This window comes from Pestalotiopsis fici (genome assembly GCF_000516985.1).
Source record: "Pestalotiopsis fici W106-1 unplaced genomic scaffold PFICI_Scf_3, whole genome shotgun sequence".
Lineage (NCBI taxonomy): Eukaryota > Fungi > Ascomycota > Sordariomycetes > Amphisphaeriales > Sporocadaceae > Pestalotiopsis > Pestalotiopsis fici.
This window is the reverse complement of record NW_006917093.1, coordinates 4,727,715-4,746,004: the sequence shown is the minus strand read 5'-3', so window position 1 is coordinate 4,746,004 and position 18,290 is coordinate 4,727,715. Positions and strand designations below refer to the sequence as shown.

The 18,290-nt window shown below is 50.0% G+C and overlaps 6 protein-coding genes across 6 annotated transcripts; all 6 read left to right on the top strand.

Moving 5' to 3' along the window:
• Positions 1-999: 999 nt before the first annotated feature.
• On the top strand, positions 1,000-1,281 carry PFICI_05572 (uncharacterized protein; the record flags this gene model as incomplete). Its single annotated transcript, XM_007834153.1, has 1 exon — positions 1,000-1,281. The coding sequence occupies one exon, from the start codon at positions 1,000-1,002 to the stop codon at positions 1,279-1,281; it is 282 nt and encodes a 93-aa protein (XP_007832344.1).
• Positions 1,282-3,194: 1,913 nt separating this feature from the next.
• PFICI_05571 (uncharacterized protein) lies at positions 3,195-3,869 on the top strand (the record flags this gene model as incomplete). The annotated part of the gene is made up of 1 exon (XM_007834152.1): positions 3,195-3,869. One exon carries the CDS (start codon positions 3,195-3,197, stop codon positions 3,867-3,869), a length of 675 nt encoding a protein of 224 aa, XP_007832343.1.
• Positions 3,870-4,851: 982 nt separating this feature from the next.
• On the top strand, positions 4,852-6,137 carry PFICI_05570 (uncharacterized protein; the record flags this gene model as incomplete). Its single annotated transcript, XM_007834151.1, has 2 exons — positions 4,852-5,797; positions 5,905-6,137. 2 exons carry the CDS (start codon positions 4,852-4,854, stop codon positions 6,135-6,137), a joined length of 1,179 nt encoding a protein of 392 aa, XP_007832342.1.
• Positions 6,138-6,819: 682 nt separating this feature from the next.
• On the top strand, positions 6,820-8,032 carry PFICI_05569 (uncharacterized protein; the record flags this gene model as incomplete). The annotated part of the gene is made up of 2 exons (XM_007834150.1): positions 6,820-7,225; positions 7,386-8,032. 2 exons carry the CDS (start codon positions 6,820-6,822, stop codon positions 8,030-8,032), a joined length of 1,053 nt encoding a protein of 350 aa, XP_007832341.1.
• Positions 8,033-9,784: 1,752 nt separating this feature from the next.
• On the top strand, positions 9,785-13,894 carry PFICI_05568 (putative phospholipid-transporting ATPase; the record flags this gene model as incomplete). Its single annotated transcript, XM_007834149.1, has 3 exons — positions 9,785-12,937; positions 12,993-13,660; positions 13,720-13,894. The coding sequence occupies 3 exons, from the start codon at positions 9,785-9,787 to the stop codon at positions 13,892-13,894; spliced, it is 3,996 nt and encodes a 1,331-aa protein (XP_007832340.1).
• Positions 13,895-14,797: 903 nt separating this feature from the next.
• On the top strand, positions 14,798-16,291 carry PFICI_05567 (uncharacterized protein; the record flags this gene model as incomplete). The annotated part of the gene is made up of 1 exon (XM_007834148.1): positions 14,798-16,291. One exon carries the CDS (start codon positions 14,798-14,800, stop codon positions 16,289-16,291), a length of 1,494 nt encoding a protein of 497 aa, XP_007832339.1.
• Between the last annotated feature and the right edge of the window lie 1,999 nt (positions 16,292-18,290).

Genomic DNA, 18,290 nt, shown 5'->3' with positions numbered 1-18,290 from the left:
GCTGGATCTGGAGAACGAAATCGATTGAAGCCTCAACAAACTTCCCTTCCGTCTCTCAGCCCTGAGCACTCATCATGGCATAATTGTAAAATCTTGCGAACCTGCCGGTGCCTCACAGACTATATTTCCAGCTCTACAACATCCCAAAACCTGAAATGTATGCGCTCGGTCCCGCTGCAGCAATGTTACTGAGCTCCTGGAGTCACCGACTGAAATATCCACTTCACTTCCACGACATTGGACGTAGCAATGAATGCTTCAATCATGACAGAGGTCATCTGAAAGAAAACTGAATCTGTTCCCTCCATAGATTGATTATTTCATTTGTGACAAAACGGGCTTGGTGTAGGACTGGGTCTGCTTTACACCGGATTTGTATTTGGTAAGCATTCTATGTACTGCAGCAGCAAACAACATTGAATTTGATACAGCTCGTGCCTCCCCGCCTAGAGCAAAGCTTCGCCAACTCAGGCTGTTGGAAGGTGCAGTTAGCAGCTACGGAAGGGATAAATAAGAGCTTTCAGGGCACCACAGGGAAATCTTCTTTTCCCCAACATCAATTCACCTACATCTCTTTTTCTTGGAATCTCTGCTCTGTCCCGTTCCAGTTCTTATAGTTTTTCTCAGGCTGTTCAAGGCCAGGGGGGTCATTATGCCGTTTGACGCCCTCGTTATTGTCTGCCCTTGATATATGCCCTCGTGGTATGCTATGAAGTAAGTTTTGACATCTTTTGTTATCTCCCTTATATTCTCTTCTCCCTTTTTTCTCTCATCTTTTCCTTCTCTCTTTTTCTTTCTCTTTTCCTTTCTCTTAACTGTATCTCTGACGAATAATCGTACAAGACGATGACGATGAATGAAAAAGCTACGAGATTGAGCACCTGGTCAATCGCCGCATCAACCGACAGTACGGACGCCCAAGCCTGGAATACCCGGTCCGATGGAAATGATACTACCCAATGTACGACTAATGGTACCCGCGCGACCACCTGATGGAAAATGCTGCGGAGCTCGTCAACACCTACTGCCGTCGTGGACGACGAGGAGAGCTCTTTCGAGAGCGACGGTTCCACACTCGTGGAATGGGATGATAACGAGTACGACGCAGACGATGAGCAGTCCGAGGTTGACAGCTCTGACGAGTCCGATGGAGACAGCTCGGACGAGTCCTCCATTGCCACTGTCGATTATAACAATAACGGTGGCTGGGTTGCCTTGGTCGACGAGGACTTCGTTCTGAGCAATTGGATCGATGAGGCCTTTAAGCGGTGCCCTCCTTAAGGCGCATTATATGCCAACTACAACAATAGATCATCATCTAAATAAATAACAAGCCCCAGAGCAGCTTCCCAAAGGATGGAAAGGGAGGAGAAAAGGAGAGAGAGAAGGTCTTTTCTGTTGTTTCTTTCTGATTTCGACATTACTTGTTTCTGTATTACTTGATACTACGACGAACTGCACAAGATGATGGCCGAAGAATTGAAGACAAAGCACGAGGGGCCAGACCAGCAGCCAATTGAAACAAACGAGGAATGGAAAATTGTGGATAAGATACTAAATACGAACGTTTTTCTTTCTCTTTTTTATTTCTTTTAATTGGGTTTCTGACGATATAATGTGCCTTTTGATGATATTTAATTTCAAGGATTCCAATGCGACTCTGGACGAGTCGATGGCGACTTGTGAAAAGACTTGATATGATGATTACGGAGACAAATTCTGACTTTAGACTTCCCTGTGGTGTCTGTGGTTAATGTACTTGGATTAATGCAAGCGATTAGATAGAGCGAAAACAATACTTCTAGACACCTTCATACCAACTGGCAATACGTCAACTTCCAATTTACAGCCTTTTCAATACAATATGTGCTCGGACCAAGTTCTCAAAATGACGATGAAACCAGAGCCCAGCTATCATCGAAAAGCACAAATCGGGGCCAACGGCGTTACTTTCAAGATTCTGTAACTTCGCTGAAGGCACCAACTCACCGTCCTTATGATTACGGCAAAAGAGGTTCTAGGTCTTTTGAATAGAAATGGCTATAGACCACATGAGCCGGTAGTTTCTTGTATATATGCCATATATCACTACGGCGCGAATGTGCCAAATCTACTAGGTACATGACATACTCAAGATGACTTAAACAACAACTAGCATCCAGAAAAAAAAAATCGAGGCTCACAAAAGCTCTAGTCTTTGATTCCGTCCCACTTAATATTTATGCAATAGTTGAGCAATGATTCAGTTGGGATATAAAATCTTGGCACATTGCATTTCTTCTCCAATGACCATTATATCAGTATAGTAGTCCATTCAGAGCAATAAGCTCCAAGGATCCAAAAGTTTTAATAAAGGCCCAAATACCAGCCTGGGTGTAAAAATGATATCCCAAAGCTAGTATGATGGAATAATCTGCACCGCATCATATATACCGAGCTGAGTTTTAGATGCCGACACATGTATATGGTTGCAGCCAGTCGGTGTTTTAAGAAAAAGAAAAATGTTGAAGTAACAAATGATGAAGAAATACCAAAAATCCTGAGATAACATCAAAGTCGTACTCCACCACCAGCTGGTTGCATCGTTTCTGCCCTTGTCAACTTCCAGGCGATAGTATCATAAGCCTTACGAGTTGATCAAAATTCTCAGTAGTCCCTTATTAAACATGCTCTATTCCAAATCATTAATTGAAGGTTTTGTATCTTAGGTTTCAACCTATCCGTGGTCGCGACATACGTAGCCTTGTAATCACCTGCCCCAGAACGAAGGATCTAGTAGAAAACCTCTGGAACTTCCCATTCCTTCATTGCTTGTTCCCTAGCGTGGCAGTGGTGTCAGAAATAAGCCTCCTCCGTCCCCGGACGATACCATTTGGGCCAGCCAAGAAAGAGTTCGGCCGCGCCAATTTTAGATTCGGCTGCTGACAACAGTTATGGGTTGCGTTGGGGCCAAAACAGGGGACTAACACCATAGAGATGTGTCTAGGACAACTCATGAGCCTTTGTACATGGAAGATGGCCATTCATATGTCAGCCCTAAAGTTAGAATTTGCCGTTGGCACTTTGCCCTTCTAAAGATGGATTTTTATAAATACATGCCATGATCAGTGGCGCGCCCATCCTGACTTGTGACTTCTTTGCAATCTTCGTCTTGACCTACTTTGACGAGCAAACTTGAAGCATACCCAGGAAAAATGGCGCCAGTATCACTCGCTCTGAAACTCGCAGTTGCTCTGCTCATGATCATCTCCATCATTGAGCTGAGCTTTGTCAGCGCTACGGTTGGATGGCTACACCGGACCGCCAGCAAAGGTTTCCACTTCATCTATGACGGGTCGACCTATCCCCTGGCCGGCATGCCGCAGAACTTCTTGACCGACCAAGGCCATACCAGCAACGGCGCTGCCGGCACGGCCTTTGTCCTCATCGGCCTCGGAGGCATCATTTCCCTGTGGATTAGAAGCAGGACCCCCTACCAAAAGCGGTCTTTTGCCATCTACATCTACTACCTATGGATTGCCCTGCAGATCCCGGCTCTTCTCCTCACCGTTGGCGCACTGGGCTACGTCTTCAACGTGACTAATGCCCGAGAAGGACAGACCATCAACCAACCATTGGCTGCCAATTTGGACGGCAGTAAATACCCCGAGGGCTCGTGGACGCCGCAAAACTGGTTCGCGGCTGTGTCGCACCTCGACCTGGTTAGCGGGCGCGGCGATTTGCTCAGCCACTTACACGTCATGAGAGGATGGCAGTACAACTTGATCCCTTTCTTCTTGATTCAGTTGGCAGAGACGGTCTTGGCCTTTCTCGATTTCAGCAAGTGGCACCGCAATGGAGGCAAGATGACTGGTCATAGCGAGGTCTAAACGCTCATTTTGAGGGTACTGCTTATGATTTGTTTTAATCTAAATGGCTGGGAATTGTATAGTCCTGACGTTTACTGGATCCAACCATGTTCTGTGGTATGTATTTATGATACCAAGAGATATACTTTAATGAATGATGAATGAAATTCGAGAAACTACCTGTTCTTGTGACATATAGCATGATATGATGATCCTAGGAGCAGACCCCGCCTACTCATCAACGGTGGTCGATTGACTGCGTGGCTCTCCAGAGGTCTGGTATCCATTTCGAAGGGCTTTTTAAGAAGAAAAAAAACCGGAGAAGGAGATGACAAGAGTTGAGGATGTCCATTGTTTCCACCAAAGAGTCAATACAATCGCGCAAAGCCTGTTTCGCTTGTCTATGGAAGTAAAGCGGGACTCCCTTCTAGAGTTCGCCAATGCTGTACATACCGTTTTGTTTTCTGGAGTAATTTTGCTTATATGAGGCTGCAATTTTTGATAGATCGTGCCTGAGGCGCATTTCTGAGCGCATGATTTTGTCATATAAGAAAGGAAACAGTAAAGAGGCTTGCTTTCCTTGATATCAGTAGAGATGTCTTCTGTTCCGACTGTCAAAAGAGACGCACACAGGAAACATCTTTTTGAAACAGAGCATAACGTTTCGAAAATTTGCTATCTCTTGAAATGTATACTTTGTTCAGGTGTATCTTACTGCCTACCCCTGTAGTTGCAGGCAAGACCGGGGGAATGGCCCGAAACGCTCCACTCGGAGGATCACGAGACTCGGCTCAGTCAAAAGAAACTCATTTCGTATGTACCTTGCCGTTTATCGACAGCCTTTCATTCGACCGTGGGTGATCCACTAGTAGATTGATATGATATTAAATACAGCGGGAGTCACATTTATCGTCATGTTCTTCCTTCTGCAACACTCACGTCCGCGTAACGTCTTTCGATATCAGAGCATCGCCTGTCGGGCATCATAGTGTCTAGATACGCAATGTCAAAAAATGAAGCCAGCTCCGATGCGGGCAACCAAAGTGGGCAGCCCTTGCACCCGGCGTGGGAGGGTTCTATAGAGCTACCTGCCGAAGCGCTATCACACTTTGGACAACTTCCCGAAAATCAGTTCACGAGAGAGTATCAAACTTTGAAGACGAAAGAATCTGGCCAGTCTCTACCATTCTCGTTGCCATTGCAGGCTGCGGGCAATAACGTGACAGACGGAGCGCAGTGGAGTACCGAGGAGCTCAACCCCATCATTCCCCATTTTGCGGACCCGGAACTGGACAGACAGAGTTCCGGTTGTTCAGTGGTCGAAGAAGGCTCTATCCTGGGCGAATCGGGCAGAACTTATCACGGCTACAAAGATGGCACCTCTGGCTACCTTTTACCCAATGACGCCGCGGAGCAGGACCGCCTCGACTTCCAGCACGCCATGATGGCTCATCTCTGGGACGGCCGGCTGGTGCTGGCTCCCCTGCCCCGAGCACCAAGATTGGCGCTCGACGTTGCGACGGGCACGGGTATCTGGGCGCTCGAGTTTGCCCGTGCCAATCCCACTTCCTTTGTCGTCGGCACGGATCTAAGCAAGATCCAGCCTACCCCAGACGTGCCCAATTGCCTCTTTGAGAGAATGGACGCCGAGGACGATTGGCTGTGGACCTACAAGTTTGACTATATCCACGTCCGAATGATCTTGGCCGCCATCCGAGACGCCAAACGTCTACTGCAGCAAGCCTTTGATGCATTGAGTCCCGGTGGTTGGATTGAACTTCAGGATGCCGGAATGGACCTCCGCAGTGAGGATGGGCCGCAAAGCGATGACCGTGTTGCGACTTCTTATCTCAGGCAGTGGTTCGATCTGCTTGCCAAGGGGGCAGCATTGCACGGAATCGACCCCTACAAAACCGAGCATTACGCCGAGTGGCTCAAGGAGATAGGCTGTAAGTGCAAATGAGATAGGTGTTGCTCTCGCGCTATCCTATATGGTGCAGCATATAACCTACACAGTGTTTTTGACCTGGAGCTTATACTGATGACTTGTGAACAGTCGTAGATGTAGTGGAAGAGAAGTTCAAGGTGGCCTGTGGCCCCTGGCCTTCGGACAAGAAGGCCAAAGTGGTCGGGCAGTACATGAGAGTCAACTATCTCTCAGGAATGCGAGGCGCAGGATACAAAGCACTGCGCAGTACCGGCATGACACCGGAAGAAGTCGAAGACTTCTTCACAGCCGCGAGAGACGAGGTCAAGAATGGCAACATTCGAGGATACACACCCTGGTGAGTCCATGTCCACCCTTTCTGTCGTGATGCCGAATGCTGAGACCCCAGCGCTGCAGGTACGCCGTCTATGGCAGAAAGCCATTCGAGTGGGAAGCAGGACAACGTGCGCCTGACTCTTGAGCCTTGATGAGGTGTAGGCAATAGTAATTCATACCAAACAGCCCAGATGGGGTCACCGGCCTGTGCGGGACTCGCGGATGGCATTACATCGGAGTCATACGACTTTTATAGCTGTTGAGTCGGTTCGCTTTGTCATCCAGGAACCAAAATCATACGGTAATGCATTATGTGATGATAATACAATTCGCCGACGGTGTTTAATCCTAGACACCGCCTCTTTTTTTGTCGTTGACTTTGCCTTCAGCGTCGACGTCGTTTATTATGCCGACTCCTTTCTCGGCGCTGGCCCCACCTCTATTAGACCTCGATGCCTCGGCCGGCACTCAAAACGAGTGCGAGGCGGGCCCGGACTTCAGGACTTAACAGGAATAGTCCCCCGCGGTCCCTCCGCTTTCCATGTTGTACGTACCAGAATTTAGTCAGTCCCATGGCCGTACTATGTCACCTTGGAGGATCTGGGTTGTTTTTATAGGATAGAGTTTCCAACCGATCTGTCTTCTACTCTTGTTCTTTATTTCCATTTCTACATCGAAGTCTCAAAATAAAACAAACGTTCCATCACAATGGCAGCGGTGCAAGCTAAGGCCGGAGCGTCCGGGGTTGACGCCTTGAAGCCAGACGACCCTCGTGTCCAGCACTTGGATGCCCAGATTGGGCCTTACAACTACCACTACATGTTGGCAACCCCCGAGAACCCCGTGGCCACGATTCTGCTGGTGCACGGCTGGCCCGACCTGGGCATGGCCTGGCGCTATCAGGTCCCCTACCTGCAGTCGTTGGGACTCCGGGTCATTGTTCCCGATATGCTCGGATACGGCAGGTCATCTGCTCCGGCTCCCAAGGAGGAGTACACTTTGAAGAAGATGAGCGGTCACCTCAAGCAGCTGGTGGAGTTGGTTGTGGGCAAGGGCGAGAAGATTATCCTTGGTGGCCATGACTGGGGCGCCGCTCTGGTTTGGCGGATGGCTAGTAAGCATTTCCCTCGTCTATATCATCGTTTTATCTATTCTGGCTGCATTCGCCGCAACTCTGAAACGTTTAATTTGAGAAAAAGAATCTCAAAAATCAATACCAGTATACTGATTACGGATATTACCTTGAAAATGATTGCTAACCCGAATTCTTCTAGTGTGGTACCCAGAGCTGATTTCCGCTATTTTCACACTGAACGTGCCATATACGCCACCACACCCGCAGTTGATTCCGCTCGAGGCAGTAGTTCAACGGGTGCCGAGCTTCAAATACCAGATTCAGCTGGCCAGTCCTGTCGCTGAGGGCATCATAGACAAGAGCCCAGAGCGACTCCGTCAGTTCATCAATGGTATCTACGGCGGCACAGGCCCAAATGGCGAGCACATTTTTAGCACAGACGTGGGTATCATCGAGGAGAACATGGACAATGTTAGTGAGGCCAAGCTCATGTCGCAGGAGATGGTGGACTTTTATGTCCGCGAGTACAGTCGCAACGGCTTCCACGGCCCGACCAACTGGTACCGCACCCGAGAATTGAACTTTGAGGACGAGAAGCCCCTGGCAGAGATCGAGGGAGGCTTCAAGTTCAAGATCCCAGCCATGGTTGTGATGGGTGAGAAGGACATTGCACTTCCGCCTGCCCTAGCTGATGGAATGGAGAAATGGTTTGAGAATGGGCTCAAGAAGGAGGTCGCGCAAGGTGTTGGTCACTGGGCCATGTGGCAGGATCCGGAGACCATTAACAAGCACATTGGAGACTTCCTGAAGCCTGTTCTGGACGGCAAGGCAAAGGAGAAGTTGTAAGCAATCAGCACCAAACGCCAGGCTCGTCACGATGATTATTGGTATGGCACCAATTGGACTGTGGAACAGCCGGTAGTTGGCAGCTTCGCAAAACTATCTCCATAAATCAGCTATTTTTAGTCTCTATAGGCATCGTTGATGCTATTGACAAAATCAAACAAGTTAAACCAGATCTTGTTGTCAAGAGCCTAGACTATACACGACGGATCACGAACTGACATTGAAATGTTACCAGGTTGCCAGGGAGCAGCCTGGCTTTGCATGCTGATCTTGATGGCGAAAAAAAGAGGCTGGCGATGCTCGTGTAAAAAGGGTCTGTCGCAAATACGAGGCAGACGAGCCACAAAATGCTACCTGCTTACTCGTACAAGATCGGTTAGCACTGGCTACAGGAGTCAGATTCGTCGTCGTCGGTCCGGATGGCTGGGTTCAGCAGCTACCTAGGTGCAGGGTATGTAGGTGATGTAGATACGGTAAACCACACAGACAGCTGAATAGCCTGGGGCTGCTGGACTGCTAACCCTCAGCGAGCCTAGCTTGTGCTGTTTAGTGCTCTTTAAGTCGTGGCTGGGGACATGAGATGAATCGTCATTTCCCTCTAGAAGCTTGGCGGCTCCTTTATTTAGACCCCTAAGAATGAATTAATGAACAGATTGCACTTCTTCAATGATTGCTCACACTGAGAGATGGACCTGGAGAATTCCTCATGGTTTCTTTTCATCCATCACGGCAGTCTCCTGTCCACGAGAGCGGGATGATGTGAAACACATTGGCACTGGATCAAACCTGCACGCTTAGAGCTCGAGAAGAGAACAAATCAGGGTCTGAGCCTCAGCCCAGGGTTCCAGACACCAGACGGAGGACGGGGGGCGCAAGTTTGAACAGCTCTCCAGTTCTTTGTACCCTTTAGCTGGTCGCTAGCGCAGTAAAATACCTTGACCTCAAGTTCACCCTTTTTATAGCACCCTAGCCCAAGCTTGGTAGCACTGGGCAACACCGCTGCGGCATTGACCTGAACGTTGCAAATCCAGCAACAACAGACAGTAAAACCTGCCTGCCTGCCTGCCTTCAAGTTGCATCTGTCCAGCACAGGCTCCAGCATTACCTTCATCACCTACCAGGTACATTGACCCAGGGGCTTTAGTTGCATTGGCATCTAGGTACCTCCTGTAGCGGTCCACTACCAACACCCGCAAATCCTTTCGACGGTTTCGTGGACATCCACGTCCCCGCTGTTTTTACTGGCTACTGGCGCTTGCAGAGGAGGGCTGTGCACTGAAGCCGTTTCCCAAGAGCAACAAGCCCAAGGCGAGAGAACGAAGCAAGAGACTGGACAGGAAGTGTGACAAGTTGCACTCTCTGCTTCGGGACAGTCGGTCGCCTGCTTTTTTTCCTGTTTGCCATTGAGACCAGCATCTGCAAAAAATTAATCGCCAACCTGACTGACGCTTCCGTCTTGTTCGTACCATTGCGTTGCAAAGACAAGTCACGTCGTCCAAAGCACTAACGAATACCCCCGATCGCATGCCATATGCTTTTGCGGCAACCGCTTCGCCGATTTCATGCTCGACATCCCTAGTAATCCCTGTACGAGCTTGCAACGATCTCTCACGGCGCATCCCAATCGAGCATTCATCTGCCATCAAATGTTTCGAGCATCACTTCGCTGATATACACTAATAACATTCATCGTCGCCATACCATAGACCAAGACCAAAGTCAACAACAAGCCCGGGGCAGTGCCCATTCGACATGTCCGGAAGAGCGCCTCCTGGAGGCAGCTCTCGTCAGGATGATCTCCTCCTCGACCTTGATGACCAGCCAACCTATAGCTACAACAGCGGCCAGCGTGCAGATGACGCTCCTCCCCGCCCTTCTGTCTCCTACGATGACTTCATTGGCGCCGACAGTCATACAACACATCCGTCGGTGAAGAACCCCCCGGCGGGCGCATCGGGCCTGGCCCCCCGGCCGCCATACATGGCCCAGAATGACAGGCAGTACAGCCAGACTTCAGATCTGAATAACTTTCAGAGATATGCCGACGACTCAGACGACTATCCTGAAGACACGAATTCTTACTATCAAAATGGCGGCGGCACGGACGCGCGCGACAATGCAAGAAGTCGCAACAGCAGACTTGCCCTGGGCGGCGGGTTTCTGGGAAAGGCCAAAAAGATGATGGGAATGGGCCAAGGCTACTCGGAAATGGATCTGCCGCTCACAGAGAATGGCGGCCGCGGGCGAGGAGACTCGGCCCCCCCAGCACAGCAGAGCAAGAACAAGAAGTTTGACCTCAAGAGCTTCAAGTTTGGCTTTGGCGGAGGAAAGCCTGACCCATCGACGCTCGGCCCTAGAATCATACATCTCAACAATCCGCCGGCCAATGCAGCAAACAAATACGTCAATAACCACATCTCGACCGCCAAGTACAATGTTGCGACATTCCTGCCGAAATTTCTCTTTGAACAGTTTTCCAAATTCGCAAACGTTTTCTTCTTGTTTACAGCAGCGCTACAACAGATTCCAGACCTCTCACCCACGAACAAGTATACCACCATTGCCCCTCTGATAGCCGTGTTGATCATCTCGGCTGGAAAAGAGTTGGTGGAAGATTACCGAAGAAAACAGGCAGATAGCGCCTTGAACAATTCGAAAGCCAGGGTACTTCGCGGCTCAACCTTTGAAGATACGAAATGGGTCAACGTCGCTGTTGGAGACATTATCCGCGTCGAATCCGAAGAACCGTTCCCTGCAGATCTGGTATTGTTGGCTAGTTCCGAGCCCGAAGGTTTATGTTATATCGAAACAGCAAACTTGGACGGAGAGACCAACCTCAAGATCAAGCAGGCCATTCCCGAAACGTCGGCCCTGATCAGCACGAACGAACTCAGCAGGTTGGGAGGCAGAGTGCGATCTGAGCAGCCTAATAGCAGTCTGTATACCTACGAGGCAACCCTGAGTATGCAAGCTGGCGGCGGCGAGAAGGAACTGGCCCTGACCCCTGAACAGCTGCTGTTGCGTGGTGCCACTCTAAGAAACACTCCTTGGGTGCACGGCGTTGTCGTGTTCACTGGCCATGAGACCAAGCTGATGCGCAATGCGACGGCCACGCCCATCAAGCGCACCAAGGTCGAGCGGCAGCTCAATATCCTCGTGTTGGCCCTGATTGGTCTACTCCTCGTGTTGAGTGCCATTTGTACCATTGGTGACTTGGTATTCCGGTCCTCGAGGGGCGACTCAATTCCCTATCTCGAGCTGGATGAGCTGGACAGTGCTAGCACCGTTGTTACGACAATCTTCAAAGACCTCGTCACATATTGGGTCCTCTTTTCGGCCTTGGTACCGATTTCCCTCTTTGTCACCATCGAAATGGTCAAATATTGGCATGGCATTCTAATCAACGACGATCTCGATATTTACTATGACAAGACCGATACGCCAGCCAACTGCAAGACGTCAAGTTTGGTCGAAGAACTGGGCATGGTAGGTTACGTCTTTTCTGATAAGACGGGAACCCTGACCTGTAATATGATGGAATTCAAGCAATGTACTATTGCAGGCATCCAATATGCGGACGAGGTACCTGAAGATCGACGGGCCACCGTTCAAGACGGAGTGGAAGTTGGCATCCATGACTTCAAGCGGCTTCGTGAGAACACGAAATCTCACGAGACTTCTCAAGCCATCCAGCAATTTCTTAGTTTGCTATCCACATGCCATACCGTTATTCCCGAGCGTGACGAATCACAGGGCGGCAAAATCAAGTACCAAGCAGCCTCCCCAGACGAAGGTGCACTCGTGGAAGGAGCTCTCGAACTGGGTTACAAGTTTGTTGCTCGTAAACCCCGTTCCGTACTAATCGAGGTCGACGGTAAAGAGTATGAATACCAGCTCCTGGCTGTCTGTGAGTTCAACTCCACAAGAAAGCGAATGTCCACCATCTATCGGTGCCCCGACGGAAAGATCAGGTGCTATACGAAAGGAGCCGACACTGTCATTCTGGAACGTCTCAACGACAACAACCCGCACGTGGACGCCACTCTGATTCATTTGGAAGAATATGCGTCTGAAGGTCTGCGAACCCTTTGTCTTGCCATGAGAGAGGTTCCCGAACAGGAGTTCCAAGAATGGTATGCTGTCTTTGACAAGGCTCAAACGACCGTTGGTGGAAACCGAGCAGAAGAGCTCGACAAGGCCGCCGAGCTTATCGAGCATGACTTCTATCTTTTGGGTGCGACTGCAATTGAGGATCGCCTGCAAGACGGTGTGCCCGAGACGATTCATACGCTTCAGCAGGCCAATATCAAAGTTTGGGTCCTAACTGGAGATCGACAAGAAACCGCTATCAACATTGGCATGAGTTCCAAGCTTCTGAGTGAAGATATGACACTTCTGATTGTCAATGAGGAAAACCGAGAGGCTACGCGCGACAATATTCAGAAGAAGCTTGACGCCATTCACAACAACGCTGAAGGCTCGATTGAAATGGACACGCTCGCACTTGTTATTGACGGTAAATCGCTCACCTATGCTCTGGAAAAGGATTTGGAGAAGCAATTCTATGACCTTGCCGTCATGTGTAAAGCTGTCATTTGTTGCCGTGTCTCTCCTCTCCAGAAGTCGTTGGTCGTCAAATTGGTGAAGAAGTATACGGATGAAATTACCCTCGCCATTGGCGACGGTGCAAACGACGTGTCCATGATTCAGGCTGCCCACATTGGTGTGGGTATCAGCGGTATGGAAGGTCTACAGGCAGCACGAAGCGCAGATTTCTCGATCGCCCAGTTCCGGTTCCTTCGAAAGCTCACTTTGGTTCATGGTGCTTGGAGTTACCAACGCGTTAGCAGAGCCATTCTGTTCTCCTTCTACAAGAACATTACTCTGTACATGACTCAATTTTGGGTAAGAAATCGACAGCTCCTCACTAGTTCTCCTGATTCTTTGCTAACAAATTCAGTACACTTTCCAAAACGTATTTTCTGGAGAGGTCATTTACGAATCGTGGACACTGTCCTTTTACAACGTTTTCTACACTGTCCTCCCGCCCCTGGTCATCGGTATCCTGGATCAGTTCATCTCTGCGCGTCTTCTCGACCGTTACCCGCAGTTATACTCGATTGGCCAAGAGAACCAATTCTTCAAGATCAGGGTCTTTACAAACTGGATCATCAACGCGTTCTATCACTCGCTCATTCTGTATATCGGCAGTGAGCTATTCTATTATGGTGACAACATCCTCAACGACGGTACGACCGCTGGCCATTGGGTTTGGGGAACAGCTCTCTATGGCGCTGTGCTTGCCACCGTGCTTGGAAAGGCTGGTCTCATCACAAACAACTGGACCAAATACCACGTAATTGCGATTCCAGGTAGCATGGCGCTTTGGATCGTCTTCATTGCTGTCTACGCCTATGTCGCACCCAAACTTGACATCTCGACCGAATATGCCGGTCTTGTACCGAAGCTGTTCACATCGCCGGTATTCTACCTGCAACTGGTTGTCTTGCCGGGCGTATGTCTGCTCCGAGATTTCGCCTGGAAGTATGCAAAGCGCATGTACAGACCACAAACGTATCACCACATCCAGGAGATCCAGAAGTACAATATTCAGGACTACAGGCCCAGGTACGTTTCCTCGCGAGCCGTTTCATCTGTACCATCTTGTTCACTGACAATTATTCCAGGATGGAGCAATTCCAGAAGGCTATCAGAAAGGTGCGCCAGGTACAGAGAATGCGCAAGCAGCGTGGATATGCATTCTCGCAGGCAGACGAGAGTCAGACACGCGTGATCAACGCGTACGACACCACGAGAGGTCGTGGTCGGTATGGAGAGATGCCAATGGCATCCGAGAGATGATGACAATGTTCTCACGTGTACGAAATTTACGGCTTCATTGGTGTTGGGGCCGGGTTTGACAATTCATGAATAGGCGAATTGAAAATTTGTGCTCCTTCCGAGCCGACTTGGCGCAATCGGATTTGGAGGGCACCATGTGTAATTATATCTTGGCATGAAATCAGAAAGTTCAATACTCGCCCCACGAGTATTTACTGTGTAAACATGTAAACTGGCAGGGTGACTACTAGTGTTTACTGTCTGTAAAAAAAAAAAAAAACGACGCGCCTACATGAATGGTGGTGAAGATGTTAATGTCGATCGGCAGTACGTCTGCATATCAATCTAATCTGAATCTCGTACGGGCGTGGGACCGTCTCCTGCGCCAAGCCGGTTCTTTGAGCGTTGGCCAACATATACTTTCACCCTTTGGGACCATCATTTCTCGGCAGGGGTTCCGAGTCGTTCGGCTTCAACACGCTCGGAGTCAATACTCTTCCGCGAGGCCGTCGTGTGAAATTGCGCCAAAGTCTATCCCCTATGTCTGTTGAGAGGGGCGTATTGTGATAGTGAGGCCAAGGACCCTCCTTGTTCAGCGCTGAATCTTACCAAGGGTCAACTCCCAAATGTTCGTGGGCAAAACCCCACCGACCGAGCTGCTATTAGTATCGCGAAATCCTGGAATTTCTGCTGGCGACGTGGTTTCGTTACCCGCAGATGTTGTAGATTTCTGTTTTCTTGGTGTACATTCGTTTTGATTCCACCAAATCTATCTACATATATCTATATAATTTTGCGTATTGCTTTTGACTGTCGATTTTAGGCATTGTTTCGCAGACGCTTTCTTTTTCTTCTCTATTTTGCTTAGGGAATTTGATACCCCCTTTTCCTCATTCTCTCCTTTTTTTTTTTCCTAACGCAAATATGTTGGAAGAAAAGAAACCTTTCCACATCATTGTTGCCGGCGGTGGACTAGTCGGGCTCAATGCCGCGCACATCTTCCAAACTCTCCGCACGGCACTAGCCGGTTCCCGTGACATCCAATTCACTATATTGGAATCGCATTCGACTATTACACCGTACATTGGCTCCCTCCTGGCGCTATGGCCCTCTACCTTTCGGGTCTACGATCAGCTTGGGTTAACGTCGGCCCTGAAGCCCGTGCTCGACGAGACCGTCACCACGGTCAACTTCCGCGCCGACACGGGCAAGATCATCAACCGACTGACCGAGCTGGGCCCCTTGATGGAGCGCAGACATGGTCACGGGTTCCGCGTCTGCCATCGGCCCAAGTTTGCCGAGACCCTCTATGAGACGCTGAGCGAGGAGACCAAGGGCCGCGTGCTGCTCAACAAGCGCGTCGTCGACGTGGAGACCGAGGCAGATGGCGTCAAGGTCATTTGCGAGGATGGCACCGTGGTAGCGGGCGACATCCTGATTGGCGCCGACGGAGTGCGCTCGAGGGTGAGGACCTGCATGCAGCGCCTCAAGGCCAAAGCCCAGAGTGCCAACGCGGGCGGCGAGAGCGGGAGCAGCGAGGAGGACGGGGCCAATGCGGCACCTGAAAAGGGCGCCGCCAGCGACGACAAGGAGAAGAGCCCTTACCTGGGTACCTTTCGCATGCTGTTCGGCAACGTCCCCGGCGGCGCCATCCCGGACCTGCCCATGGGCACCAACCACGAGGGCGCGTCCAACGGGCTGTCGACGCAGATCTTGACGGGCACGACGCAGTCGTGGTGGGCCGTCTACGAGCAAATCCCGACGCCGACGCACGAGCGCAAGCGGTATACGGAGGAGGACAAGCAGGCCTTTATCGAAAAGTACGGCGATGCCTACATGGCGCCCGGCATCACGTTGAAGCAAGTGCTCGAATACAACTCGGGCGACATTGGAATGATTAGCCTAGAGGAGGGCAGCGTGCCATCGTGGACGTGTGGCCGCGTCGTGCTCGTCGGCGATGCGGTACGAAAAGTTGAGCCGCACGCCGGCGCCGGCTTCAATTCGGGCCTGGCGGACATCGTCACTCTTGCCAATAAGCTGTACGCGCTCCTGAACAAGAAGGAGGAGGAGGATTCCTCAGCAGCTGGCCCGACGACGGCGGAGCTTGAGAGGGCGTTTCAGGATTACGAGCGCGAGAGGCTCCAGCTCATGCCGACTGTTGACAAAATGTGCCGCCGGAGAGCGCGCCAGGTCACCTGGACCAGCTGGAAGTACCGTATCTACGCGACGTGGATCGTGAAGCACAAGCCCATAGTGAAACTGGGCATAAAATATGTGCTCGCGCCCATCTTCCGCGATGCCCCCGTGTTGGCCTGGCTGCCGGAGCATAACCTGCCGAAGCACGAAGTCAAGTACAAATACCACGGCAGTCAAGGAACTCAAGCAGCAGTCCCTGCTATTGCTGAAGTCGAGGCGTAATCATATAGAGCGGCGTGGAGAACTTTCTACATTCCCTACTGCAATTGGCATGTGATTTCTGCCAATTTGTTTATACGGAGTTTTTTTTTTTCTTTCCTTTTCTTTTTATCTACAGGAGAAGAATAATAGAGGCGGGATATAGACGGGAAACGGAGATACCCCGAGACAGGCTGCAAGTTCACTACAGATCTGCCCATGTACCTGCTCCCTTTTTTTTTTGTCGCATATCGATTTCATTTACCTTCAGCCCAGCGATCTCATTCTGTTTGCAATGTGTCCTGCTCCAAAAAGAGCAGGACTTTAAGAAAAGAATGATTCTAAGGCGTCGAATATTACTCTCAATTTCTCTTGGCTGTGTTGATCATTTCTCGTTAGGACTTGCAAGACAGCTGAGTGAACATGGATCATAAGCGAAGAACGACTAGGATGTTTCGTGAGATACCTAGTCACACGGCAACTTTCCGTAGATTTTCTTCCGTAGTGTGATACAAAAGATAACGGGACATTTTTTCTCTGCCTGTCTCTAAAGGGTGTGTGAGGCCTCACAATGCTCAGTGATGCAATAATTCTTTGACGGACAAGTTGGGATCAACACATCTAGTACAGAAGGGACCTAGGGCTGATCTACAGATTATAGTATACTACTACTCGTGGTCGAATAGATGTTTGAATTACGGTCAGCTGTTGGTTGGTAGGCAAGTCAAAGTAGTTTGGATTCTTGTCTCTGTTCCAATAAGCTTCTTGGCTTTCACGGGACAAGACCGAGGGACAGCAGAGCCGCGTCGAGGCTGAATGAGGGGTCAGTATTTCTCCAAATAAACAACAGGACCCCGAAAAAAAAACGACGACAAATGAAAGAAAGTTATTACGCGGCGCCTCGCGCGGGAAATGTCTGACCATATTTCCCATTCTTGCAGCAGATATACATGGTAAACCAAAAATATCAAACAGGGACAGAATGCTAATGCGGACTTAATCAAAAGATGCCCATCTTTGAGCCACTAGGAATCAGCAATGTCGCGACTTTCACCATACGTTACATACATGCGCATCCGTTTTCTCCACCCCCATTCCTATTCACCCATCGTACGGAGCGGTAGGTCAATGCAAGGCAAGAGGGGTCCCACTCGGCAAATTGCGGAGGGAAGCGTTCGAACCGAGATGTTTACCGGTGTATGTGCTCAATGCTGAAATGGACTGGCGTATTATTGACTGGCGCCTTTTTAACCACTTTCCCTTGCTGCGGCTGCTGCTGCGTGCACTTCAGGTGAGACCCTGAAAAGGATCATGGACGTGGAGACGGGATTCGGAGACGGTAGACAAGACGAGATAATAGGGCGTCTTGGCACCCATCAGCACAGAGAGAGAGAAATTGTGTGTGTGTCCTGGTGTGTGATGTAGAGAATGTGCAAGAAAATTGGGGGTCGTGGTTATGACGGAATCATGGTTCTTGTTCCCATGGGAACATAACATACCGTAGAACACAGCCAGAAGCCTGCAAGTCAAACTCAAGTCAAGATTCAAGAGTCAGGTCTCTTCCCTTCACAGCGTCTTTCCAGTCAGGACTCGGGGCGTTTCCATCAGACGGTTTGGCGGGCGGGTGAGGCGTCAGCGGGCGTTTTGAAGTGTCATTGGTGCTGCACCCCCAAGGCGACCGGCACCTCCCACCCATGCCCACCACCAAAAGAGCCCTGACAAGCCTAGCAGAGAGACCCTTGATCTCGATTGGCCGCTTGCGTTTCGAGGGCATCCACGCACGATTCAGTGCATCAAAGCTAGAGTAGTGGCACCACCAATTCTCACTTATGGGCACCAGCCCACCGAATCCACTTTATAGTCCACCCATACGTCATGGGCGCTACGCTACTTTGGGCCTCATCTCATCACTGGTCCGTCGTCACAGTTCAGTGGTGGTAAGTAGCCTGGTAGTCTAGGTAAGAGGTACTGTACATACACTACCGGAGGCAAGGCAGAGAAAGCGCAAGAAGAGCAGCACAAG